This window comes from Notolabrus celidotus, chromosome 1 (genome assembly GCF_009762535.1).
Source record: "Notolabrus celidotus isolate fNotCel1 chromosome 1, fNotCel1.pri, whole genome shotgun sequence".
NCBI lineage: Eukaryota > Metazoa > Chordata > Actinopteri > Labriformes > Labridae > Notolabrus > Notolabrus celidotus.
In genome coordinates, this window is record NC_048272.1 from 19,357,388 (window position 1) to 19,385,365 (window position 27,978).

At 40.6% G+C, this 27,978-nt stretch overlaps 1 protein-coding gene across 2 annotated transcripts; it reads left to right on the forward strand.

Moving 5' to 3' along the window:
* Positions 1-1,850: 1,850 nt before the first annotated feature.
* Positions 1,851-26,879, forward strand: alpl (alkaline phosphatase, biomineralization associated). Of its 2 annotated transcripts, XM_034685134.1 has the most exons (12): positions 1,851-2,035; positions 9,463-9,612; positions 11,189-11,308; positions 12,327-12,442; positions 14,354-14,528; positions 16,894-17,069; positions 17,373-17,513; positions 17,664-17,733; positions 17,871-18,005; positions 23,190-23,381; positions 23,510-23,629; positions 25,955-26,879. In XM_034685134.1, exons 2-12 carry the CDS (start codon positions 9,540-9,542, stop codon positions 26,236-26,238), a joined length of 1,602 nt encoding a protein of 533 aa, XP_034541025.1. In that variant the 5' UTR covers positions 1,851-2,035; positions 9,463-9,539; the 3' UTR covers positions 26,239-26,879. The 2 variants fall into 2 exon arrangements, with proteins under 2 accessions (XP_034541025.1, XP_034541018.1); XM_034685127.1 differs by having other exon boundaries at positions 1,854-2,035; positions 17,373-17,733.
* The last annotated feature ends 1,099 nt before the right edge of the window (positions 26,880-27,978 follow it).

Here is a 27,978-nt window from a genome sequence, read left to right on the forward strand (position 1 = left end):
ATTTATTCGGTTAATTTTTTTCTTTAATTTATTATTTCATTTTTATTTAGGTATTAATTATATCTTATAAATGTATGGTTTTCACAGATTACCTCTCAGCATTTTAATATTTTATTCTGTTTTACTTTGCTGTATTTTTCTTTTAGTTTAGTATCTTAGTTAATTTTACTAGTTTAATCTTTCAGTGTTTCTTTATCTTGGTAATTTATTTTAGTTTGGTGAGTTTTAACATCTTTTTTTTTATCACGATTACTTTTTTGCATATATCATGTTCTTTACCTTACATATGGATTGTCAGATGGGTTTGAGGGTCGGACCGGCGTTGGGATTGGGTTCGGGGATCTTCTTATTTTTTTTGTATTTTAAATGTATTCTATTTTTCTCTTTTTTTATGTCCAGCACTTTGTCTTACAATATCATTGTATGAAAAGCACCTTACAAATAAAGTCTAATAGATTGATTGATTGTTTTCCTGAGTTACATGCAAATAGGCCAACTCTGGAAAAAGATTAGATTAAAAAAATTGATATACAGGTGTGCATGCTATTTGACTATTTGTCCTACAAGCCTGTTAATTCAACAGTTTTTCCACATTCATATTGTGATATGCAGAAACAGGTCCAGCAGTGACATCACCAGGAGGCCAAAAGAACAGCAGGATCATTTTATATCACCATTTAAACAGACTTAAATCACAACTGTACATTTAAAAATAGTTTAACTCTGCAAAATCAAGCCAGACATAATAATTTTCACAGCAATAATATGTATTTAAATTCATTTATTTATTTCAGCTATTCAAATGTATTTAACCAAAAATAAAACTACATTTATCAGCCCAACCCTAGTTTTTTAACTCATAAAAATATATGTTTCATAATTAGAAGCACTTTATTTATCCTGGGAGAAAATACAGTCATTACAGTATGTAAGGAAAGTCGAAATATTAATAGAAAAAATGAATAAAATAATATATAAATATGAAAATAAAATAAAATAATAATAAAGTATATACAGAAGCGCAGAATAGTTTGAATTAGCTATGTACAAAAGCACTGGGAGTGAAGGTGATATAGACAAGAGTTATGCTTATTTGTCAATAATGGAATGTAACATTAACAAGAATGTTTTAAATGAGTTTATGTCCAGTTTGTACACCTTTTTATGATTATTCTTAATTTGTATTGTTATTGTTATGTGTACCCTTACTTGTTGAGTTTTGTATTGTTTTGCACATTTTACATTTAGTCTATCTGTTTTGTATCTATAGTTATGTGTAGTTTCTTTTTAATGTATGATTTCCCCTTGAGTTTTTATGAGTTATTTTCTTGTTTTGTATTCATTTTCTTGTTGAGTGAAGTGTGTTCTAAAAGGCTATATATAGAAAAGGACAGTGCAAGCTACCTTAGGAAATAAATGTTGTGGCATAAGATGTTGGTACGTATGTGTTCCTGATGTAAATATTGAATAAAAAAGATGCAGAAATAAAAACATTACTGAATAAGAAGTGACAAAGAGGATTAGCATCAACTAAATCACAACATTAATTAAGTAATCAGTTTAAATGCATTCAAAACAACAATCCAGTCTTACATTTTGATACAGTTCAACACTTTCAACAAGCCTTTATTGTATTAGTACTCAATAAAGTATATTAATGTAAACACTGCAGTTTTTTTAATGATTGAATACCTGTAAATTTGCTTAAAGTCCCTGACCTCTTCAACCACCTGTCACTTTGATTGATTTCATGCTGCCCTGTCATTGAAGCAGTACCTCGGTCGTCCGACAGGGGGAGCTCTCGGTCCGTCTCCTCCCCCGGCATGGCATCATTATTTCTAAGGGTTTTTGTTTTTTCCTCTCCTCGTGGGATACAGACCGCTATTCTCAGACCCCCAGAGCCGGAGTCGAACAAGTGTGGCCTTATAAAAGGACCGAGAAACAGCGACAAGGACACATATTTCAAGGTGAAGGATTGAATGAGCTGCAGACACAGTTAGATGTGGATCTGTGTCCAGAGGAAACGCCGCTTTCAGTAAGTAAAGCTACACAACTTTTTCTTTTTTGGGGGGGATCGTTTTGCACAGATTGCACGCTGCTTTTTGAGAAATGTTGTTCCATGTCGGAGTCTGAGCTTTAATTCATGGTGACAGGTTGTGCACACTGTTTGCATCTTCCCTCTCAGCATCAGCTCGGATTAATGCCTGTATCCTTAAAGGAGATGATTAATGATCCACTGAGGGGGTAACAGAGTTTGGTCAACTGTTGCACCGACACCAGCCTTGTTAACATCCAGTCACACGGATTACCCATCCTTCATTGGGCTTTAGTATATTTCTAACTCATGCAGTACTAAGTTATACAACATTTTAACTTGAAATACTTTAAAGCTGCATGAAAGTGCCTGAAGCAGGAGGAAATTGTGGAGCAGCTTGCAGTGGTTTCCTGGGTTTCCCTGCACCTACTCCTATTCCCTTACCACTTCAGTGTACAGGAGGTTACAGCAAAATGCAATTTGGTTTCTATTTATAACATTTAGGGGCTTTTTGATAACAGACCTATTATCTGTGGAAGTTTTGTGGACATGAGCAAGTTTTAGAGACTCTTGGATTTACCCATTCTGCGCACATTCCTCCACAGTAGACTGTAGCTTTCTTATTACTGTCTCTATAGATTCAGCTATGGATTAGATCACAAGAAGGCAACTTATTCAAGTCAAACAATGTGAAAAATGTGAATTAATACTTCAAAATTCCAGAGTGAGATCCTTAAACTACATTTATTGTCACAAATGAAAGAGAAGCAGCATATTCCTTCTTTAACCTGCCAAAACCTGCAAATATGAAACAATTCTGCGTAAATAAATGACTGAAAAGATAATGTTATGATTAAAGTGATCCGTAATCAATCAGTTTTGCAGCTCAAGTTTTATTATCTTTTATTCAGCCAAAAGTTCACACACACAAATAGTGCAGAGTTCTCCTCAAACAGGGTAAGTGAGACACATCCCCTGCGGTGAGAAATTCAGTTGAAACCTTAGTTATTCCGTCTGCATCCAAGAGGTTGGAAGAGGCAGCCTGGTGCAAGAAGCAAACCAAGCTGCCTATCTAAAACCTGGCAACTGTGTTTAGAGTCCTAGCCAATCAGAGTGAACTGAGACAGAGAAGATAGCACAATCCCGCTTGTCTTGAAAACCAGGCTGAGAACAATAACTGTAAAGCCTTGAAAGAGTATTCTGAAGCCTTCGTCTATCAGCCCTGCATAATTAAAAGACTAATCCTCAATTCTGAGCTGCTACCTACCTGCTGGATTGACACATTCAGGTGTTAGTGTGACTCGCTTTAGGCTCCAGCAGCAGTTCAGGGAAGAAGAAAAGCTCAGGGGGGTGAAGTGATTTACTGCTGGGAATTTTCACCCCATTTGACACCAGCTGGGTGTTTCAAAACAACCGTGAAACCATGACGGAAGTTGGATCTAACGCTATTCTGACCACGGCCTTAACTGGACTCCTGCTGGTGGCAGCGGTGGTCCTGCTCTGCTACTTTATGTGCAGGCTGGCAGGTCCACTGCCCCTGGGTGGACCTGGCGCCTTTTAAAGGGCCATGACTAACCCTGCCCTGCTGCATCCTGGGAACGGTAAAATAACCTGAATTAATACCTTTTTCATCACAACCATGGACTTGTGCTGTCCTCCAACCGGTCCCTTTTTTTGAGTTCAGTGCAGACTTTCCTGCTTCTTATTACATGATGATGGATACTGATGCAGTTTCCAGTCTGAGAAAGCTTTGGGATGTGTTTACAAGGAGATGTATGCATGCTGTTTGGAGTTTGATTATGCAGAAAAGGTGCATTTCAAAGATGGTGCGTGCATATTAAGTGACATCAGGCCAAGACTTGATAGGAAACATAATTAGCTAAATTGAAAGCGTAGAGCTGCGTAACGCCAGATAAACTCTGTATCAATAACATGTTTTCCCTTTTACACATGAATCCCAAAAGCTAGACTTGTGTGTCTTCCTTTTCCAAGGACCCCAGTGGATACCAGAGCAATACACAATGCCCATGACATAAACACTGGCTGAACACCACTGCCATTTTTGGCTAATGTTACATTTAGCTGACACTTTTGTTTATCTTCGCATGATAAATATAATTGCTCAACACACTCTGGTGTCAGCTGGCAAAGCACAGGAACAAGTCTGTTTTTGACATGCTTTCTGATGCAGAATACTGCTTTTTGGCTCATGTTGCAGGCAGATATTGATTCTCATATCAGTATCAGAATTCTTTATTATGCTGTACTCATCATGCAATATGGTTGGTTTTATGGTTACCTGCACACAACCCGCTCTAAACTCAATGTATTGCACAAGTGCAACAAAGAAGGCCTTCTGTGGTACAAGTATTGGTGTCTTCAGTGTTTTTTTCTTCAAGGGTGGTCACATCCAGCGAGTCATTTAGTGTTAATCGGCTTTATTATGGCCCTTAAACCTCTCAGCACTATGGAGCTCAATCCCATTAAAATGACCTTGACTATAAGCACAGGGAAGAAAGGAAGGAGGGTGTGGATAATTACAGATGAAAGCTTGACTGGCCAGGACCCATAAGGACTCCTATTGTGACTGCTTACATTCACAGCAAGGCCTCCAGCTTAACTTGACCAAGCTCTGCCTTTTGTTTCTGCCGCAGAAGCCTGATTGTTGTGCTGAAAGACTGTTTTTAAACTTTGACACAGGGTTAAACAACACAAAAGAAATGTAATTCATCATCAATAAAGCTCTGATGGCATGGAAACAAAGTGTTGGTTGTGTACTCGGTGCTTTTCGCCTTCCCACATAGCCTCACATTGTTTCTTTATTTGGAGAATGTCAGAGAAGGTAGCAAATATTGTAATCACTGCAGATTACGTTTATATGTGTTGGTATGCACATGTAAACATCATATTATGGTGTCAGAAATCTAGATAAGCTCTTATCAGGAGGTCTGGGTTATAAAGCAGGATGTGTAATTACCAAAGTATCCTGCAGAGTAAGCCCTGGGGTTTCAGTACCTGGCTGTTTTCATTTCTTAGTCACGTCAACTTATTCTACTTTCCAGCAAAAAGTGATAAAGTGGTAAAAATGCATCGCCCACTGATCAATCAGTGTCCATAAACCTGGAGATGTAGCAGCAATGGTGGGAAGAGAGGAGGATTAGTGTTCAGAAACGAGAGCACAATTTGGCCTTTTGTGAATTTTGATACGACTGGTATTTATTGATTTTTCTTTACACTGAAGAGACTGACTAAATCTCTTAACCCCAGCACGTGCAGTTCTGACAAATGCAAGTGGTGTTTTGCTACTGTTTTAAATTATGTTATTAACATTACCTTTTATTTGCACAGAATTCTGTTTGATGCTGCAATACACACATATCTGTGTGACCCTTTCATTTAAAAATACACAGGTGTTGTTAAAGGTGACATATCACGCTCTTTTAATCAATATATATTGGTCTAAGAGTTCCCCAAAACATGTCTTTAAAGTTTATGCTCAAAAAAACACTTTGAAATCAGATTTTGGCATGCCTGAAAAGCCTTCTTCTTCAGCCCTCCTCAGAACAATCTGTTTTCTCTCTAACCATGCCCCCTCAGGAAGTGGATGTGCCCTCGGCTCTCCAGCACGTTGATCTAATGTTTACATGTTGGCTGAATATACACGGCTGCTCACAGACCGTGCTACTTCAACCCTCTGAATCTGTTTCAGAATCTGATCCTGACGGAGAGGCGCCTGCAGCAGGACCTTTCTGAACGATTGGTCACAGATTTTGTGTTTCTTGTTGTTTTATTTGTCAGTAGGTCAACGTGTGTCTTGGTACACAGCTACGAACATGTAGCTATGTGGCTATGCTAACTAGCGCTAGCACTTATCCATGAAAATTAAAAATCATCCACTAGATCTTCAAATCTGCAGATGTGGGGAGTAAACCCGACCTCTGCCAGAAAGGCAGCAGGACCTTTCTGAAGGATTGGTCACAGATTCTGTGTTTCTTTTTGTTTTATTTGTCAGTATGTCGACGTGTGTCTTGGTACACAGCTACAACATGTAGCTATGTGGCTATGCTAACTAGCGCTAGCACTTTTCCATGACAAATAAAAATCATCCACTAGATCTTCAAATCTACAGACGTGGGGAGTAAAACCGACCTTTGTGTTTATTAAGACAACCTACAACTAGCATGCCTCCCTCCTAAGCTCCTTGTTAGCATTCATTTGTGTCGGTAATGAAAAACAGAGGAGGGGTTGAGTTGTATTTTATACAGTCTATAGGCTGAACAAGCTCCGAGCTCTGACTCCGTGACAGACCGGATATTGTTGTAACGTAACAAAAACACGGAAGCCTACAGAAAGGTGTAGAAATGAAAACAGGGGCCGAATGGATTTTTTTCATTCTCAGGGGGTTTGTAGACATGCCAGGGAAACATATTTCAGGTAGAGAACTGTTAAAAAGTCAATTTTGCATATGTCACCTTTAATGCCAGACCTGCTGCTGCCTTAATAAGAGAAAGTGATAAAAACCGAGCTCACACTGCTTACACCATTTATTATTTGTCTTTTATTATAGTGTGCGCTTAGTTAGCTTAACATGCCGCTCTGTTGTCATTACATCTGTTCATTTTGTAGGTGGTCATTTTCTGCAAACAACCCTTTTATGTGAACACAGTCAGGATTTGAAAACCTAGGTTTGACATATGAAGTTGTTAATCACCGTCCTGTCACTGCTTCATCATTCAGGTTTGTTTGTTAGGATACGTGAAGCCAGATAAGTGAAAGATAGTCTTGTCTATGTTAAGTTCCCTTCACACATGCACACACATCCTGGAAAGTTCCCAACATTGTCCGGGTGGGGTTGTCTTGTCAGCCCCCCAAAATGCCTGTAGAAAAACTTGTGGAAACATATCTCTATATGTTTTAGAGATATTAACCAAGAAAGTCACCAACATGGAGGAAGATGACGAATCCATGTGCTACCATCACCCAAACCAAATGGAGTACTTTGAGTTGTGAAAGAGACTTTCAGAAAGTGTCAAGTCCTGAATGTCCCCAAATTATCAAGATAAGAAGACGTGTAGTTAGTAACATGCATTAATGGGACATCGAATACAGACAGACAAAGAAGGGGAGAGAAAAGAGCTTGGCAGCAAAACATGCTGATATAGGCTGAGCTGGTCCAAGCCTGAGTCAGTCCCAACTATGAGTTTTATCAAAAACAGAGTTTTAAGTTTCCTCTTAAAAGTAGAGAGGGGCTCTTGAGTGGCAGTTTAGCTCAGTTGATAGAGCAAGGACTCCACAGATGATTCCAAAGGAGAGGGGCCTGATAACTAAACAAACTACCTCCCATACTACTTTTTTTAGGGTTAGTTTAGTTTGTCAGGGACCAATCCACACAGACAGAGAAAGAAGGGGAGAGAAAAAAGCTTGGTGTGTCATGTTCTCCGTTCCACGACAGTCTAAGCCTATAGCAGGATACGTGCTGCTATAGGCTGAGCTCGTCCAAGCCTGAGCCAGTCCTAACTATGAGTTTTATCAAAACGAAGAGTTTTAAGTTTCCCCTTTTAAGTAGAGAGGGGGTCTTGAGTGGCAGTTTAGCTCAATTGGTTAAGCAAGTGCTTAATGTACAGAGGCTACACTCTTTGTCACGGTGGTTGCTGGATGGTGCAGGTCACCCCCCTCTCTCTAGAGTTGTCCTATCTAATGAAGGCAAAAAGCCCTAAAATAAAAAAAGTTAAGAGGGGTTCTTCCTCCTGTCTCTTGACTCGTAGAGGAGGCTAAAGGAGAGGGGTTGATAATGAAATGCTAGACCTCCCATATTACTTTTGGAGCTTTAAGGTTTATTTCAGTTTGTGTAGGATGTTTTATTACATACATTAATCTCTGTGCATTAATGGGACATCAATCCATACAGACGGAGAAAGAAGGGGAGAGAATTGAGCTTGGTGTGTCATTTTCCTCTTTCTTCGACAGTCTAAGCCTTTAGCAGGATACATGCTGCTATAGGCTGAGCTGGTCCAAGCCTGAGTCAGTCCTAACTATGAGTTTTATCCTAGCGGCAACCCCCGGTCTAAAAATATGAGTCCAATGGGGAAGTGCTAAAAACTGCAGTTCATCAAAGATCTGCTTGAGGCTGGCTCCGGAAGTACCGGAAGTCACATCCACATGAATGGGAAAAAGACGATCTTTACAGCAGAAATAAACATGTTTACAGCCTGGTACAAAAGAGAAGTGTAGTCTGGATAGTTTATTTCTTAATCGGCTCACACTGTGAGGGGGGTGAATTTTTTTCTAACGCGGCAATTTTGAAGATATTGAGATTACTAGTCTTCCAATGAGAGGCACAGCTGACTGCGGGAACTCTGTAGCTGTTGGCTGGGAGGCTCACACTCCGCCTCTTTACGTCACACTGGCTTCACAGCAGCAATATGGCTGCTGCCGCCGCCGATTTGCCTCAAACAGCTCCTCAGAAACAGATGGGTGACGTCACGGATACTACGTCCATGTTTTATACACTCCATGGTTTTATCAAAAACGGAGAGTTTTAAGTTTCCTATTAAAAGTAGGGATCTTGAGTGGCAGTTTAGCTCAGTTGGTAAAGCAAGCGCTTCATGTACAGATGATTCCAAAAGAGAGGGGCCTAATAATGAAATGCTCCCATACTACTTTGGGAAATTTTAGTTCAGTTTGTCAGAGATGTTGTATAACATACATTAATCTTCATGAATGGGAGGAGAAGCATTCCACCAGATTTAGTCTGTGGGCAAGATGACATATAAGCAATACAGAAAACAATATATACAACTGAGCAATACCAACTATGACTAAGAGACCAAGACATAATAAAATCCGACAAGAACCTCATAACTGCAAGCTAATGTGGGAGAGACATGCAAACACATCATTTGAGGTTTCTGGACATCCAGTTGAAAACAAGGATCTGGCTCTAAATAGGGAAACAGGTTTGGTTGGTGGTTAACCGAGTGGCTTAAGAATGTCCCCTACAGAGTCCTTGTTGTGGAGGTCGCTGGTTCGGCTCCTGGCCACGACCCTTGCATGTCATGCCCCGCTCTCTACTCCCAACATTTCCCAGCTGTCTTATCTAGTAAAGGCAAAAAAACAACAGGGAAACAGGTGTTCAAATAAACACACTTTGTAATTTCTGTTAAGGTGACTAAAAGCAAAGAGCCTAAAAAAACTTGAGCTGATTTGCAGATTCATCATGATCAGCCTGGGATTATATCTGTAACCTAAAGATAAAGTTGATATTTAAAGAAGTGACGCACAGTAAATGGTCTAATGTTTACCTTAAACACGTGTGCTTAGTGAAATCATCACGGAGTAAACACATATTAAGCCAGTTTGTCAGTGTGTGACAGAGTAACTTAACGAGCGGCGTGTGTGTGTGTGTTTTCTTGTTTCTTCTCCTGAAGCTGTGAGGCGACTGCAGACAGGCTCTCTCAGCTCCTTTAAGTGGCGTGTTACGAGTCTGCTGAACGGAGACGACAACATGAAGGTGACAGCTCTGCTCATCATCTGCTTCTGTCTGGTCCTGGAGAGTCTGGGGAAGCCGAAATTCCCGGGTGAGTTCATGTGTTTTCAGTCACACACAAGAAACAGAGACAGTGAGGATGTGCTCATCAAACACTGGAGCTTTCTGGCTGAGGGGGGCAATGTTTGGATCTCTGAAGGAAGTTTAATTGACCTGTTTATTGAAAAGCACATTTTTGCTTCTATATCTGGGTTGTTGGCACCAAGGAAAATAACAGGAATTCCTTGTTTTATTTACTTTCCTAAAAAAGAAACCCCCTGCTGCTCTGTGGGTAAGAGACCTGTTTGTTCTTTTGTGTCACATTTAATTACTGAAGGTGAATCCAGTTAACCTCATTGGATGGCTGCCTGCGCAATGTGTACAATTCTTTGCCTGACTTGGTGATAGTTACAGTTGCACTGAATAAATATCAATAATTATATCACATTTAGTGTAATTTTTATGAGCAAGAAAGACACTTTTTGTCATTGATTTCACCTTTCTGACACAAGGATCTGACCCTTTTCTTCTTGTTTAATGATATCAAACCTGGTGGCTCCCTGGAGTTTAATTTACCTCCCACTGGGCCCAGACATCAGGGATTCATTTAAATGCAATGCTATAAGATGGTCCTTTTGAACTACAGTTACTGAACATCAGCTGGAAACATGTTTAGCACATTGTGGTTAGTGAGATCACCAACCACTGAAGGTTTAAACTGGAACACCCCAAAGGAAAACAGCAGGTGTGAGATCAGTGTCGTTTACCATTATCGTGTAGACTGACAACTGACAGCTCTTTTCACATTACCAGTTTAAGCCGCGATATTTATGCCGCTGTGACATTTCACCTTTACATGAATGTCTCAGACGCGCACTGCAGGATAATTAAGAAAGCAAAACGGGGTGATGATCGCGGGACTGTGTTACGGCGCTGCCGCAGATTGCATAAAGGGCTTATGGCCAAATTCCACCAGATTCGTGTCCGGTCCGTCTCCGATCCGTCACGGCACCGGATCTGATAGGTTTCTATTCTAGTCAATCTGTTAACCCCCTCTGGATCCGTTCCGTTGTGTTCTGGCTGCGTCTCTGATCCGGCAGGTTGGAACGCAACGGATCAGATATGCAAGACTTCTATTTTTGCTGGATGCCGGAGCATGACACATCAATCAGAACAGAGCAGATGGAGTGGGACAGGAAGTCAGGCACCAAAATAAAATGAAAACATCTGGTTAATTTTCAGAAAAAAACGTCTGTGCTATCGTTAGATCATTTTTAACTTAACCATGACAACAAAATGCCATTTTGAGCGGAGGCAGGCCTGGAGTCAACAGGTCAGAGGTTTTCAGAGGACCATAAGGACAACATGGATGAGGAGAGGAGCAGGATAATCCTTGACTCATCCATGTTGCCGTGGTCACATGACCCTGGCTGTCTAGCGGTCCTGCTCCGTGCTGAGAGAGAGCATGGAGCTGGACCGGACACAGATCTGGTGGAAGTCCTGTGTTACGCTTGCCTTGAAACTTTGGTTATGAATCGTATTTATGTGCACTGTAAGAACCCTACTTCACAACAACACAGTTATTATTTAAATTACTCAAACCAAGATGTCTTTCTTTCTATTCACAGAACAGGAGAAGGAGCCAAAGTTTTGGAACACATGGGCCCAGAAGACCCTGAAGAACGCTCTGACGTTGCAAACTCTCAATCAAAACCAAGCAAAGAATCTGATCCTCTTCCTCGGTGATGGTATGCAAGGACCCTTTGATATTCTCCTTCTGATGTGTGATAAGACATTTTGAAATTTCCCCAAAGGCTTTGCCAATTCGCTTAAAGGTGGAAGTTAATCTTGCTGCAGAAGGATGTTAATTGCAATAAAACCCTCAGTTTCCCCTTTGTCAATTTTAGACAATCCAGTTATCTTGCAGAAAGTGAATGAGACTCTTTGACATGTTTTCTTACATGCAACATGAACGAATAGTATCAAACAAGAAAGCTGAGCTCCCACCAGATCACTGAGCTTCTGTTTGTGTTGGGTCGCTCATCGGTCGCACAATAACCCTGTCCTCCAGCGGGCCTCTGCACTCTCTGTTTGGACTAACGGCACAACATGACATTCTTGCCCACTGCTGCGTGCACAGTCATGTTAGTGTAGATAGAGAAAACTGGCAGCATCTTCATGGATTTTTAAACAGTATATAAGACACTACAGGTAATGATTGTCTGACTGGAAATGTTTCCCAGACATTGTCTACATTCTGCCAGGAAAATCAGAGGAATAGGTTCAAATAACACGCAGCTGCACAGAGAGCAAACATTCCCTCAGTTTACCTGTAGGAGGGAAACTCTGCTTTAGGGAAACTCTGCGGCTCTACTTTTGAAAGGCAGGTTTGAACATTGCTGTAAATGATCAGCCTGCACCTTGGGCAAATAATTTCCTGTGTTGGCTTTTCTTTTTGTTAACAATGCAAACTGTTAACTATGAGCACACTTTCTCCCATTTCCCTGTATTCACCTTGTTTGTTTCCAGCTTTTACTCTACAAAACAAACCACAAAAAGGAAAGTCAAACAAATTGTTTTTAAATATGTATGTGAGACGGTGTTTCGCCTTGCAGCGGTCGTCTTTGTTCTGAAGTACCAAAGAAAACAAAACGTCTTGTGCAACCTGGGCACAGCATGGATATAAGGAATAAATGTTTGTTAAGTGTGGTCTCTTTTTTCTGCCCCGAGGGAAACTAACACAGAGGATGTGATTTTGGTGTTTAGGGATGGGCGTCCCCACAGTGACGGCTGCTCGCATACTGAAGGGTCAGCTGAACGGGCAGAGCGGAGAAGAGACGCAGCTGGAGATGGACAAGTTCCCTTTTGTCTCTCTGGCTAAGGTCAGACACCATTAATGTATACATTTATATATATAGAGTACACCATGAAATGATGTATAGATATCTCTGTGGCCTTGAATACTGGCTCTCTATGTTACTGAAAGACGGACGGGTATTTTAAAATAGTTAGCGTACTCAGACCTCAAGTGAAGCTTTTACATTGAGATCCTATGTCTACATTTGTCTTACTGACGACAAGTCACATGAAAAGACAGAAATAAAAGTTTACTGATCCTACTAGAGTCTTTTATTCATGTAGCCAAGCCAGATATACAATAGTTCAGTCTGTGCCTAAACTATTAATCAATCCATCTTTCTTTATATAGCACCAAATCACAACAAATGTTATCTGAAGACTCTTTCCAAACAGAGCAGGTCTAGACCGTACTCTATTTTCTATTATTAACAAAGACCCAACATCAAGACAGGATAAGATCCAGTCCCATCTTACAGACAGGACTCAGTCTGATCTCATCTTAATCCACCATGAGCAGAGCACTTTGAAGCATTTAGCAAGTTACATTGACAAGGACAAACTTCCTTTAACAGGCAGAAACCTCCAGCAGGACCAGACTCATGTTAGATAGACATCTGCCTGAGTTGGGGTTGAGGTTTAAAACAAGTTTATCCTTGGCTTTACTCTCAAACTTCATCTTCAGGTCAGAGTGGCAAAGAAAAACAACTTTAACAGGCAGAAAGTTTGAGCAAAACCAGACTCATGGTGGATAGCCATCTGCCAAAACTGGAGAAAGTCAGAAAGAGAGAGATGCAGAGATAAACAAAGAGAACAAATTAACAACAGATAAAGCAGACAGATGGCTCAAATGCAAAAAAAAAAAAAAAAAACGCCCTGCAACCACAATCCACAGGAAGCTCAAAAACATATTTCTCTTTTCTGGTTTTGTCACTTCTTCATTTCTCTGGTTTCACTCTGACTCCAGCTCCCTCTACAACTGTTTCACTATCGCTGCACTTCTCCACCTGCACGTGTAGCCCAGACTGTCTGGTACAAGTTCACCCACATCCTGTTGTTGTTGTCATGTTCTTTCTAGGAAGCAAGGTGACTGATTAAAGCAGACAAGGTGTGACACATTGGGAAAAAAAGTCTCCACACAGACTGATGTTATCTAATAATGTCAGAAAACATAAGGGGGCATTTTTCTTATACCCACTGTAACGCACACACAATGTGACCAGTAGATTATCCTACTGTCTCATTCCACTACTTTTCCTTGTACTTTACTTTTATGAGCAGAGCACTTTGCAGCATTTAGCAAGTTACAGCGGCAAAGACAAACTTTCTTCAATAGGCAGAAACCTTGAGCAGGACCAGACTCATGTTAGACAGACATCTGCTGAGACCGGGTTGGGGTTGGAAAGAAGAATAGAGGAGATGAAAACAGAGAGAGATGATAGTGGTGAGATGGACAGTAGTAGGCAGAGACCTCAAGCAGAACCAGACTCATGTTAGACAGCCATCTGCCTCGACTGAGTTGAGGTTGGAAAGAGGGATAGAGGGAGATGAAGAGAGAGAGATGATAGTGGTGAGATGGATAGTAGTAGTTGTAGAAGCTGGAGTCTATGACAGCAACTCAAAGGAACCTACGAGACAAGGGAGCTCAGGGACTCCAGACTGGTCTTTGGTTAGTCACTTTAATAGGACAGGGAGAGTTACAGTGAAACTAGGAGGGGATTTAGACTGTTCAAAATAGTGACACCACCGTTATGAAGCCCAAAAATGGTCACCAAGCTGACTCCAACTAACTTCAGATTACTCTAGAAACAGGCGAAGAGTTGGAACCTTGCCCCTAAACAAGCAACAGCTACTAAACCAACCTCAGCAAATACCAATCAGAACAACTTCATGCTATCTGTTGCTCTAATTCTGACCATATTTCTGTTCTTCTGCAGACTTACAATACGAACGCACAGGTGCCAGACAGCGCTGGCACAGCTACAGCTTACCTCTGCGGGGTCAAAGCCAACGAGGGCACGGTGGGAGTGAGCGCGGCAGCTGTTCGATCCCAGTGTAACACCACACAGGGCAACGAGGTCACCTCCATCCTCAAATGGGCAAAAGACGCAGGTAAGGTGATATTAATTAAAGGTGACATAACATGAACCTCTTTCGTAGATGTTTTGTTATGTACGGGAGGGCAGAGTTGTCAGCTGTTTCACGTCTGAGGGAACCAAACTGTGGTTGTGGCTGCTGCTGTGTTAATGTGAGCACACCGGATACAAACAGAGAACCTCGCTCGGAGCAATGACTTTGAAGTGTGGTTAAAAAAATTATGTTTTTAATGAAGCCTCTTTCGCTCTGCTCATTCCTGTTTTCAGCTGTTCACACTCTGAACCAGAGTCATCCGTAGAGCAGATAGGTAGTGACTTTGACCTGACCTAAATAGTTATTTCTGGATGTACTTTCACTTCAACACCCATTTTTCACAAACGATCTCTCTGGTGGTTATTGCAGTGAAGTTTTGTCTGCGTTTTAGTTTCACGTGGGTGTGACTGCAGAGTAACAGCTCTGATTAAAAGCCTCAAAAATCCCCTTGTTTCCTGTGACTTTTCCCCCTTCAAGGATACGTCAGTGTTATGCAATCTGTGTGAGCACATGTGTCACAGCCCTTAACTTTAAAGGAAAAAAAGGCTCCTCAAATTAAAAGACAGATGCTTGAAAGGACTGTCCACCTGGGATTTTCCGAGGGAGGAGTTTCGGGTCATGGTGGAGACGTATGTGAGTTCAGGGTTCACAGATGATAAGAAATTCAATCATTCCTTCTGGGACATAGCAGGCAGCCACTGACCTCCAGAACAATGCATACATAAATAGAAACGTTTTTTATCATCAGGTCATTTTAGAGCACCGTCCTCTGCTGGTTTTTGTCTTTAATGTTTTACCTCTTCGATCAAAAAGATTTATAAGTGGAACATTTCTCACTGCTTACATCTTAATTTCCTGATCCTGCAGGACTTTGACTCAGGCCACTTTTAATTCTTTTTTTTCTCTCCATTTGAACATTTCTCTGTCTACACAACAACGGTTGCAAACGCCTGCCTAAGCATGCCAAGCCAGTCTGTCATGTCTAACACTATAGAAGAACATTGTGTGCATGGTGTCTACTTGAACAAGCGGTCATTGTAACCAGCGTTCTTTAAACTGTGCACTGAGTGGCGAATTAAACTATATAGAGAGCCATATAGGCCTATTTATCCACCCACGCACCACAGTATAAGAATGAAGAACAGCAAGGTTTCCTCCAAAGCATACAATTAACATCACATTGTGCAGTATGATGTTTTGTTGGACAGAATTTCTCCATGTTACAACGTCACTAGATCAAGCGCTTTTGAAGTTAACTTTCAACAGTGTTTTTCAGGTTTCTGTACAATGTTGACGTACCCATACACTGAATTAGTTTATCACTTGCAAGCACGTATGGATCTAGCTCAAGTTCTGTGCTCAAGTTATATATTCTTTAATTATAACATACAGTATTTTTGTATTGCTGTTGGAAATAGGACCCAAGGAAATAAGTGACCCTTGAAAGTTAACACAGGAGCCTTAAAAATGTACATTGGACAGCTAAAAGCCCCAAAAATTAACAAAAATTAACAAAGGTGAACATATGACACCATGAAATGGACATAAGGACCCTACAAAGTGAACACAGGACCCTTAGAAGAACACTGGTGAACATGTACCCTAAAAAAACGTGTAAGACCCTAAAAAATAAATATAAAGGACCCTTAGAAGTGAACACAGGAGCCTTAAAATTAACATTGGAAAGTTAAAAGCCCAGAAAATTAACCAAGGACCCTCAAAAGTGGACATATGATACTATGAAATGGACATAGGACGCTAAAAAGTTAACACAACGGTGTTAGAAAGTGAACAAAGGACTCTTAGAAGAACACTGGATCTGTTGAAGTGAGCAAGTACCCCACAAAAAAAAAACGTAGGACCCTAAAAAGGGAACATATGACACTATGAAATGGACATAGGACCCTAAAAAGTTAACACAACACTGTTGACAGTAAACACTGGACCCTTAGAAAAATGCTGGATCTGTTGAAGTGAACAAGTACATTACAAAAAGAAATGTGGGACCCTATGAACATATGACACTATGGAATAGACATAGGACCCTATAAAGTTAACACAACACTGTTGACAGTAAACACTGGACCCTTGGCAGTGAACAAGGACCCAGGAGATAAACTAAGGACTCTTAAAATTGAACTAATGATAATATGAAACAGACATAGGACCCTAAAAGGTCAAGGTAAAAGGACACTGGAAAATAAACTTAGCACCCTGGGAAGTCTGTTATTCTATCCCTCTGTAGAAATCACTGCCAAAGGATACTTAACCTGTTTCAAACACATTATGTAAAAATGACTCACTCTGAGTTTAAAGTATAATCTGTATGTTGGTCCGTCCTCTGCAGGAAAGTCAGTGGGAATAGTGACAACGACTCGTGTCAACCATGCAACTCCCAGTGCTGCCTACGCCCACAGCGTGGACAGAGACTGGTACTCCGACAATGAAATGCCACCTGAAGCACTGCAGGCCGGCTGCAAGGACATCGCCAGACAACTCTTTGAAAACATTCCCAACATTGATGTGAGTCAGAAGTATTTATTCTTTATAAACGTATCAATTATAATAATAACCAAAAAAAACCTGACAAATAAAAGAGTAAACAACCCATGTGATCAAAGAACCATTTTTGAAAAAATAAGTAAGATCCCTTGTTGGTCTGTAAACCATACTGTACCCTCTGAAAAAATGTCCCTAGTAGTGAAGGTAGCAAATCAGAAATGTGACTTCTGGCTTTCTTGAACAGGGTATGATGTCGTTGAGGAAGTCCTGAAAAACTTCAAACTACAATTGTAACTTTTTGAATTCTGCCCTGGGGCGTTGCAGGTGATTATGGGTGGCGGCAGGAAGTACATGTTCCCGAAAAACACGTCAGATGTGGAGTACCCTGGGGTTGCGAAGCACAGCGGCACGCGAAAAGACGGAAGAAACCTGGTGCAGGAGTGGACTGACAGAACGAAGGATAAAGTACATTTCCCCTCCTCTTCCCCTCTCTTTGCTCGTTCTCTGCTCCCTCTTTTATCTTCCCAATTACATTTACATATTTGGGAGTTCAAAGTGAATGCTGTGTTTCACTCTGCAGTACGTTTGTCACTTTTTTTTCCTTTTACCGTGCAGAAAGGCCATTATGTATGGAACAAAAAGCAGCTCTTATCACTGAACCCTAACAACGTGGATTACTTATTGGGTAAGTTTTCGCTCTCGGTGTCATTATAAAACTCATTGAAGTGTAAATGAAGAGCTATATGTGTATGCGTGTGCTGTAGGCTTATTTAGGCGCGTATTATCCTTTTTCTCCTTGAACCATGCCTCGTGTTTTTCCAGGTCTCTTTGAACCTGCGGATCTGACTTATGACTTGGAGAGGAACACCGAGACTGATCCCTCACTGACGGAGATGACGGACGTGGCCATCAAGATCCTAAGGAAGAACCCCAAAGGATTTTACCTGCTTGTAGAAGGTGAGTTTGAAGCCTCATTTTAAAACTTGCTTGTTGGCTTTAGCTTTGCATTTTCATAAAGATCTGTTGGACTGGCCTTCTGCGTAAGCCTGATACAAGCTGTGTTAGTTGGGTCAATTATAGTAATTTACTGTATATGATTTCACCAGCTCCCCAGAAGTGAAGGCCAGTTAGTGTGTACAATTTAGAGAACGAATGATAAGGTGCATAGTTTTTCGTGAGGTAGTTGCTAAACATTGTCATTGAGTCGTGTAATGTCAAGTGTGGTCGGCTCAGTACTGTTGAATCAGTATTTGCTTAAGGTTGGGCATTTCACAACTTCCCCTATAACAGCAGGGCGTCTTTAAACGTCAAGGCTGCAGGGTACAGCTGTCCAAGCATAAGAGTCTGTTTTTTTTAATCACACGGTGAGCACAAATGTCAGACTCGCTGTAGACATCTATAGAGACACAATGGTAATGTGAAGCTGCCTCCAAGCAGTGTGCCTGTTTTATTTGTCATTAGATTAAACAGTCTGAATAAAGCCGTGTCGGTCAGTGACCTTAACTCAAACTCTAATGGATGGTCTAAATCTTCAGGCCCTCAGGCAACACTGCATTATATACAGACATGACTCCGAAGTGGAAATCACTGCATTGGTTCAACACAGTTTGTCGCTGCATCCACAAATGCAGGTTAAAACTGTACCAAGGCCATTTAAGATGGACTGAGTCAGAGTAAAAACAGCCCTGTGCTCTGACAAATAAAAGTTTGATGGTTTTTTGAAATCATGGACGCCGCATCCTCCGCCCTAAAGCGGAGAGGGACCACCTACCTTGTTATCAGCTGACCCCATGATATGTCAATGCATAGGTGCCCATGGTATGGGTCGCTCACACATCTGGGAATTAGGGATGGGCATTTCAAGCCAAAATGCTATTCGATAATCATTGGTATCGATGAGACGATTATTCGAATAATCATCCCCCCCAAACACACACACACACACCTGCCCCGTTTACAGCCCGTTTGTGTGGGCACTGACAGCATCTGTCTCAACCTTTATGTTGGTGTTTCTGTGATGCTCTGTGGCGTGTGTGTTTACTTTTTACAGCCACTCTCAGTCTCTGGAAAGATGTGTGTTGTAGTGTGAGATTCAGAAACCCAAAAAATCGCTACAATTGTCACAAATGTTTTCTCCTTCTTTTGCTAATTAATGCAGTGAGCATCTTCTTCTTTATTCGTTACTTTATGCAGTTAGCAAACATCTTTAAGACACCCTATCGCCACCGTCTGGCGGGAATACCATATTACAACCAGGGACCGGTAAAAATGAAAAATTGTACTTTTGAAACGAGAAAATATTCTAAGTATTCAATTTTTACAAAGTGAATGAATATTAGAATATTCGAAAATCATTGCCCATCCCTACTGGTAATGCACCATAAGTGATGAAAAATATATAGAGGTGTCAGAGCAACATACGCTGCCATACAGAGAATGCCTCTTTCAGGGAAGACCATTCATATATCAGCAAGAAAATGCCAAACCACATTCTGCATGTATTACATCAGCATGGCTCTGTAGTAGAGGAGTCCAGGTGCTTAACAGGCCTGTCTTTAGTCCTGACTTGTCACCTATTAAAAAGATTTGGTACATCATGAAATGAAAAATAAAAGAAAGGAGACTCCAGAAACTCCAGAAACTGGTTTCCTAAGTTCCCACATGTTCACAGAGTTTTGTTATAAGAAGAGAGGATGAATCACTATGGTAAACATCCTCCTGTCCTATCAAGGAATGGGTGTCAATGCAGGGGGGTGGCATAAAGTTAGCAAGTTTGCTCTTCAGCTAGAAGACCTGGCTTTCTCTCATATTGGCAATAAGCCTTATACCTTGTGTTCCCATCGAAAGAAACATCTCTCTATGTTCTAGCCATAAAATGGCTCAAGACCATTTTCACACCAATAAAAAACACAGAAAACACAGTTATGATTCACAGGGTGGCACTTAGTTTCAATAAAACATCAGCTCTTACATTCAGTTCAAAAGAAACTCTTTTCCAAGTCTTCTAACTTTCTGCCAACTTCACGCAATTACCCCTGCAAGAGAAGCAGTTTGCTGTAGCTTATAGAATTTCAACGGCAAACATACAACATTCAGTACAGTGAAGTTGGAAAAACATAAGAAGTATCAAATGTAAAAACTTAAAAAGCTTGGGGTACAAAGGATTGTTTTGTGTTGCTGTTCAGTTTGAATAGTGGTTGAAGAAAAAAGTGACCTATTACAAAAAAAGAATCTTATCATCATCCTTGTCAGTGGAATAAGTACTGAGAGATCCATGAATGGACGATGTCACCACAATCCTGGATACAGCAGACACAGGAAGGGTGGTGTTGATAACTTTGAGTCCTTGGCCAACTCTGTTGAAAGAAGTCTGATAACAGACAACGATAACAGCTGCCGAGGAAAAGCACCTGCAAGTATGATGGCGATTGTTCAGCCAGACTGAGCGAGAATAGAGGAGGCCATGGTGTTTTCAGACAGAGTGTTTGTCGGATCATTGAGCAGCAGAAGGTGAAGGAAGGGCCAATCTCCTTTTTGATGATGACATTGTGTGGGCGGTTGTGACAAGTTTTATAACTTGTCAGATTCTGAGCATGACCACTTCACATGGCGATAGGCCATTTTAGTGGAGGAAAGAAAGTAAGCAGGGTCTAATCTTTTTTCTCCAGCTGTCTCTTTTCCTGTTTTTCACTGAGCTATGCGTCTCTCTTTCTGTGTGTAGAAATGACTGGAGCACAGTTATTGCCCTTGGATAAAGACTGTCTAAAAGTGCCAATTAGAACAATTATAGTGTGTTCCCATTCGTTTTGCCTTGCCTACAAATTTAGTTTGCCTAAGACATGACTGAATGTCATGACATACTACGTAGTTTGTTCAAAGTGTACCCTGACATTAGACCGGTAGTGAAATTGCAGTCAGGGGGTCTTAAAATTCTGTTTTGTCACATGTTTACTAAGGGGTGGGAATTGGGGAACGATTTCAAAGACAGTGAACATTTAATGCCTTTTATTTAACACAGCAAAACGCAGGATCACAGAGTCTGCAGGTTAACAATGTCCAATTAGTTTACTAAGTGTGGCTTAAGTTAGAAGAGTTAGCACCACCAGCTCTCAGTCTTTTCAGGTTTATGTCTATTTGCCTGTGCTAGTTGAGTGGTTTCATGCCAGTTGAACCAGCTCACACACAACTTTATCTCCATTTTTGCCACCTGTATCTGAGTGTGTTTATATCCGGGTCGTAGAGCAGTTTTAATGTCAACAGCGTCACTGTGAGGAGTCATGAGGACATGACACAGTGAGTCAAGCTTGTAGGGCAATCTATCTAGAGAGACGTTTTAGTTTAAAATTTAAATATCAATGCTTATCACAAGCAATATGATAATTATATCGATATTCTGCCCTTGTTTTCCATGTTGAACCCATAGACCGTCTAAAATATGGACGTAGTATCCTTGACGTCACCCATCTGTTTCTGAATAGCTGTTTTGAGGCCAATTGTCAGCGGCAGCCATATTGCTGCTGTGGAGCCAGTGTGACGTAAAGAGGCAGAGTTTGAGCCTCCTAGCCAACAGCTACAGTGTTCCTGTAGTCAGCGGTGCCTCTCATTGGAATACTCGTAATCTGAATATCTTCGAAATTGCCACGTTAGAAAATGAGAAAATCACAGTGTGAGCACATCGAGAAATGAGCTATCCAGACTACACTCGTCTTTTGTACCAGGCTGTAAACATGTTTATTTCTGCTGTAAAGATCGTCTTTTTCCCATTCATGTGGATGTGGTTTCCGGTACTTCCGGAGCCAGCCTCAAGCGGATTCTCGATGAACTGCAGCTTTTAGCACTTCAACATTGGACTCATATTTTTAGACCGTAGGTTGCTGCTTGGTTGAACCATAACATGTTGGCAGGGTTGAGTTATCGGATGCATTTCAATTAAGTTTTTGAAATCTAGCTGTATTTTATTTCATAGTGCTACGAGTTACCGTAAGGTCATAGAGCATATATTTTTTCTGTAGTGTGTCTGGCGGTGCACACGAGAGTTCTATAATAAAATGTTACTCATGGCTTGAGTTCTACATCAATGTCACATTTATTATTTTCTCATTATGTAAACACGGTTAAGCAAACTCAGAACGCTCAATTACACTTGCGCCTTCAGCTGCAAATTGTGTTCAGTGACAGCGGACGTAAATGATGGAATGAGACTATTGGCTCACATGTTGATCACCAATCAGTTAAAAAATGCCTAGATTGGCCCTGATCTGATAGTTGAGATCGGGATCGGGACATCCCTAGTATTTGGGGTATTATTTTATGTTTGGGTATTTTAACTCTTGGTGGGAAATAAAAAGAAAGAGAAATAAATAAGTGGAATTTAGGAGTAAGAAAGCAACTCTGGAAAGCGTTCCTGTTCTCCTCCCAAATATGCAGATTGTAACAATAACATGTTAACAGGAGATCAATTATATGGAAATTAGTGGCAGCTAGGGTAACAGTTCATGTGCTTTGAAGAGGAAGATAATTCTGCTGATTATTTGGTTTCAGTTTAAAAGTTTATAAAAGATAAAAACTGGAGGAATCCAAAACAAGCTGAGTGAATGGAAATATGTTTAAAAGTGGAAAAAAAGGCGATTTTGACAAAAGAAATATGATATTTTATGCATATTTAGGGAGAAATGAGAGATAAATGAACTGTAAACATAAGTTCATTTAACTTCTCCAGAGTGAATGTGGTCATTGTTTTTTGACCATTCGCGGTGGTCTCTTCAAACTCCTCGTTCAGCTTAAACTTGATCTCTGTGGTCTTGAAAGTTGTCTCAGACTTCAATGAAATCACGCCGGAATCTTCCACGCTGATCACCAGGTTCGGCTTTGCCATGTTGCCCATTTGTCGAGTGGCGAAGCCCACACCAATTGCCTTCATGTATTCATCAAAGTTCTCGCTGGAGGCTAGAGTCCAGTTTCCTACAAACTGTTCAACCATGATGAAGAAGAAGAAGAAACTCAGTCCACTACACAAAGTCAAGATATCAAAAGTTATTCACTCTCACTGGCGGAGTGCTGCGAACTTGAATCAGAACTTGAAAATGTCTATATGTAACAATGACTTTAACGCCTAACTGGAGATATTTGTGCTTATCTCAGGAGGACGGATTGATCACGGACACCATGAAGGAAAGGCCAAACAGGCTCTGCATGAAGCTGTGGAGATGGACAGAGCTATCACCCGGGCGGATCTTTTAACCAGCATCCACGACACAATGACAGTAGTGACCGCTGACCATTCTCACATGTTCAACTTCGGAGGCTACACGCACAGAGGAAACACGATATTTGGTGTGTGATAATAATGATGCACATCCATCACTGAATATGCCTTAGTTATATCATCAATGGTGTTGTGTTTAAAGTGTTCAGTCTGATTCTGTTGTTGTAATGGGATTCAATATTGTTTCCCCCCTTAGGTCTGGCCCCATTTATTAGTGATGTGGACCAGAAACCCTTCACCTCCATCTTATACGGAAACGGGCCGGGTTACAAACTTGTTAATGGTGTGAGGGAAAATGTCTCCACTATTGACTTCGGTAAGTCCACTTCAAACCTTTTTGACTTTCCAAAATTGTTTCCATTTTTGTCCAAAATGAGATATTTTCATCATTCTCCAAAAGAGTAGTTATTCAAATTGCACAAGTATTCATCAATGGATTCCAGAAGGTAAGACAACACTAATTTCTCCACCTGAAGTTGCTGTCACACGGGCTCTCTGGAAATAAACAAGGCCAAATTCCACCAGATCCGTGTATGGTCCGTCTCCGGTTCGCCAAAGCACCGGAGTTGATATGTTTCTATTCTAGACAATGTGTTAACTTCCACTGGATCCGCTCCGTTGTGAGAGACACAAGACTTCTATTTTTGCTGGATGCTGTAGCACAAGGCACAAATCTCAACAGAGCAGATGGAGCGGGACAGGAAGTCAGGCACCAAAATAAAATGAAAGCATCCGTTTAATTTTCATAATTAAACAATCTGTGTTATCACCAGATCGTATTTCACTTAACCACAACAACAAACTGTCATGATGAGCGGAGGACCATAAAGACAACATGGATGAGGAGAGGAGTCCTGTATTTATTAATTATGTAGTTACCGCGTGAAAACCTCAGTCACATGACTCCAGCTGTCCGGCAGTCCTGCTCCGCGCTGAGTTCTGGAAACACAACCGGACTGCATCAGCTTGGAGATGGACCGGATACAGATCTGGTGGAAGTCCTGGGTTATAGAGCAATAAAACAAAAAAATTACAGTATTATATAGCAAAATAATTTATACTGGAGTCGCAAGATCATGAGTGGTAACTAATTTGCAGTCATATGCCCATCTAAAAAACAAAAGCAACAAACTTTGGCAGATTGTATCTGAAAAAAAAAGTCAACATTTTCTGCGACTGTGATGTTGCTTCATAAAAAGGGAATGTATTTATGTAAGTGCCAAACATTTCTAAAACAAACCAGGGTAATGGTCTTTCAAACAAGTAACAGGGTTACTGCACACTTTCTAAAATCAAACGTAAGACTTTGTAAGACCTAGGCAAAGAAAAATGAACATCATATTTGCGCAGGAAAGCCAACACCAGTCGAAACAGGTGTGTTTCATATATACTGTATATATATTCATTTTTCACTGTAACCCAGGTTTTTATCAGCTTTTTTTGCTTATCTTGGAAGCTCCCACAGAATCCTTATTTGGCCCTGTCAAAATGTTGAAGTAGAATTTTTTCGCACTAGTGTTTTCTCCTCTTCCTCGTGAATTGTCAGGTCAACAACCAATACTCATAAAAGAATAACAAAAACTCATATAACTCTAACGAGACAGTGTCGATTTGATAGAGTTGCCAGACATGTCTCAGTAAGTGTGCTACCTTAAAATTGAAGACACGTCTCAAGTAAAAACACCCTTTAACACTCTTTTTATGTTCGTTTCTCTGGAACAGCAATAATGTTCCTGGGTCAATTTACAATTACCTAAAAGTGTCAGAACCCCCAAAAAATCCCAATACACATTTTTTTTAAATCTAATTTTTTAACTCCATTGCTAACCATTCAAATCAAGATTTGGTCCATTGGTGTTCTTTAATTCTCACAGATCATGTTTTAATGAGGATAACTCACTTGATTTTCATTAAAATTAATGTTAAAACTTGTTTTAATGTACATTTGAAAGCCCTAAATATATATAAAATAGTTTTACATGACATTGGTTTTTGTTTATTTCATTTTACATTTTGAATTTTTTTTTTTTTTTATTAAGTGATGTTGATAAATTAACACAACACCTCTTCTGTCACATGCTGCCCAGATTTTTATGCTTCATTTAGCTGGTTTGGAAGCCATATATTGCCTAAAATAGACTTTAAAAAAGGTCAATTTGACCCGCAACAGAACAGGAGGGTTAAGACATTTAATTTTACCTTCAGATCAAAAAATCTAATTGAAGACTTGTGAAGATTTTTGGAGAAGCTGCAGGAACCCTGAGTGACACAAAGCTTAGCCTGATCACTGACACGGTGTACAGGGGCTAAAACTGAATACATACACTGTTTAAGTGTTTACATTTCAGCATTGTTAACAGATTTGTGTACTTGCCAGCAGTCTTCTTTGCTGCTTTCGTTGGTGCATTGCTGTATATATTGATGTTTTGCTTCTATGCCATTGGTGGAATATTGTGAGACCTTTGCAGGACTCTTTTATCACATTACCCAGGTGCAAAGAAGAAAAAAACAGGAACCTATTCAGGAAAAAACAGCTCCATGGTGCTACTAAAGTCCAGTAACTCAGCAGTGAACTTTGAACTCTTCTGCATTTCTGAGGACTAAAGAACAATGATATCTTTTCCGTGTTTCTGCCCTTCAGAGGAAAACAACTACCAGGCTCAGGCAGCCATTCCTCTGAGCATGGAGACTCACGGAGGAGAGGATGTAGCTGTGTTCGCCAAAGGTCCACTGGCTCACCTGCTGCACGGGGTCCATGAGCAGAACTACATCCCTCACGTGATGGCGTACGCAGGCTGTATCGGCCAGAACAGGGAACACTGTTTGACTCGCGGTGGGGCTGTTTCACACAGAGGGACCGCTACTTTGGGCACAGTCCTCTCCAGCATTGCAGCCTTTTTTACAGTCACCCAGCTACTGTGCTGACATTACCCCACAACACTTTTTAACCTCTTAAACCCTTGTTTTAACCAGTCACGCATTTTAAATTTTAAATCTGTTGTTATATTTTAAATGTTTGAATTTAACCACAATCATGCCACTTTTGTGTGATAATCAAAGCAGAAGAAGTCAGAATATGTCTATTGGGTAAAATGTCCAAATACAAAATAATAAACCACCCTGGTACACAGAAATGAAGTGTGGTGCAGAAGTCCCCACAAAGTTAGAGATCACTTTGGTTTTTTGTCAGTAGAATAGATGAATGAAGATTTTAACGACCCCTTTGTTAAGTGTAAGCCCTCTAGGTTTGAGTTTATAGATTGGATTCAGAAATGTCTCAATGTTTTCATACCATAAATGTTCAGATAACAGAATCTACCTCATTTGCTGGAAAAATCCATCATGAAACAATGGTGTGTTCAGAAGGTCATGTTTGGATGGATAAAATGTATGCCGAAACCCGAGGCAAATGAATGTACAAAAGCATAAAAAATAAACGTATGTCATGTCACACACCTCATGCATCATTGCGAAAGCACTGAAAAGCCTGCCCCCTGTTGTTGTGTCCAATAATAGAAGCTGTAAGAGCCCTCAAACAATAAAGAAATATGTTTGTTTTCTGATAATCTGTTGTCGTTTTTACCTTATTTTAATTGATTGATTTGTAAAGTCAGTATGCAATGCCTATCCCTGAATGCAGACTTTCCATTTCTGTTTCGAATCAGTCCTTGTTTGATGACCTACTCTCTTAATTTCCCACTTTTGTTGCAACATTAAAGTTGAGTCCACTAATGCAGTCTCTTTAGTGCTGGTAGCGCCTATTTTCTACTCAAAACAAATGCAGTAAAGTGTTTTCAGAGCTCAGGGTCCTCAGCATCAGGATCAGCATCATTAGTTGCTGTGCTCTTAGTTGAAAATAGTTCGATTTCTGGAACACCACTACTCAATCAATCAACCAGTCTTTATTTGTATTGTGCCAAATCACAACAAACGTTTTCTCAAGACGCTTTCCAAACAGAGCAGGTCTAGACCGTACTCTATGTTAGATTATTAACAAAGACCCAACACCAAGACAGGACAAGATCCAGTCCCATCTTACAGACAGGACTCAGTCTGATCTCATCTTAATCCACCATGAGCAGAGCACTTTGCAGTATTTAGCAAGTTACAGTGGCAAGGACAAACTTCCTTTAACAGGCAGAAACCTCCAGCAAGACCAGACTCATGTTAGACACACATCTGCTGAGACCCTGTTAGGGTTGGAGAGAGGGACAGAGGAGATGAAGAGAGAGAGAGAGAGAGAGAGAGAGAGAGAGAGAGAGAGATGAAAGGGGTGAGATGGATAGTAGTAGCTGTTCAGCTAGAGTCCGGCACATCCATAGCAGCTGGCCATCTACAGCAGGGAGTCAGAGGAACCTACGAGACAAGGGAGCTCAGGGACTCCAGAAAGGTCACTCATCAGTGTCACTTGTTGATCATTGACCAATCAGATTCAAGAAGCAGCAGGACTTCTGGTTTCAACCTTGTATACAGCAATGGTAGAGGTCCATACAGGAAAAACTAACAACACTTGGTTTTTCGAGTTACAATTTACAGGTATAGAGCTGCTGCTAATGTTACTACATGATTTCAAATTGAATTAAAGCAAATATAAAGCAGAGCATTTTGAAACTGACTTAATGCTACCAAGGGAAGTGCTGGTGAGGAGCGCTCTGAAATTAACAG

Excerpts from the sequence above, each read along its gene's own strand:
- alpl (XM_034685127.1), top strand. The coding sequence starts at position 9,540 with ATGAAGGTGACAGCTCTGCTCATCATCTGCTTCTGTCTGGTCCTGGAG. Across the intron at positions 9,613-11,188 it reads GGGGAAGCCGAAATTCCCGG|AACAGGAGAAGGAGCCAAAG; the intron begins GTGAGTTCATGT and ends TTCTATTCACAG. Across the intron at positions 18,006-23,189 it reads ATTTTACCTGCTTGTAGAAG|GAGGACGGATTGATCACGGA; the intron begins GTGAGTTTGAAG and ends TGCTTATCTCAG.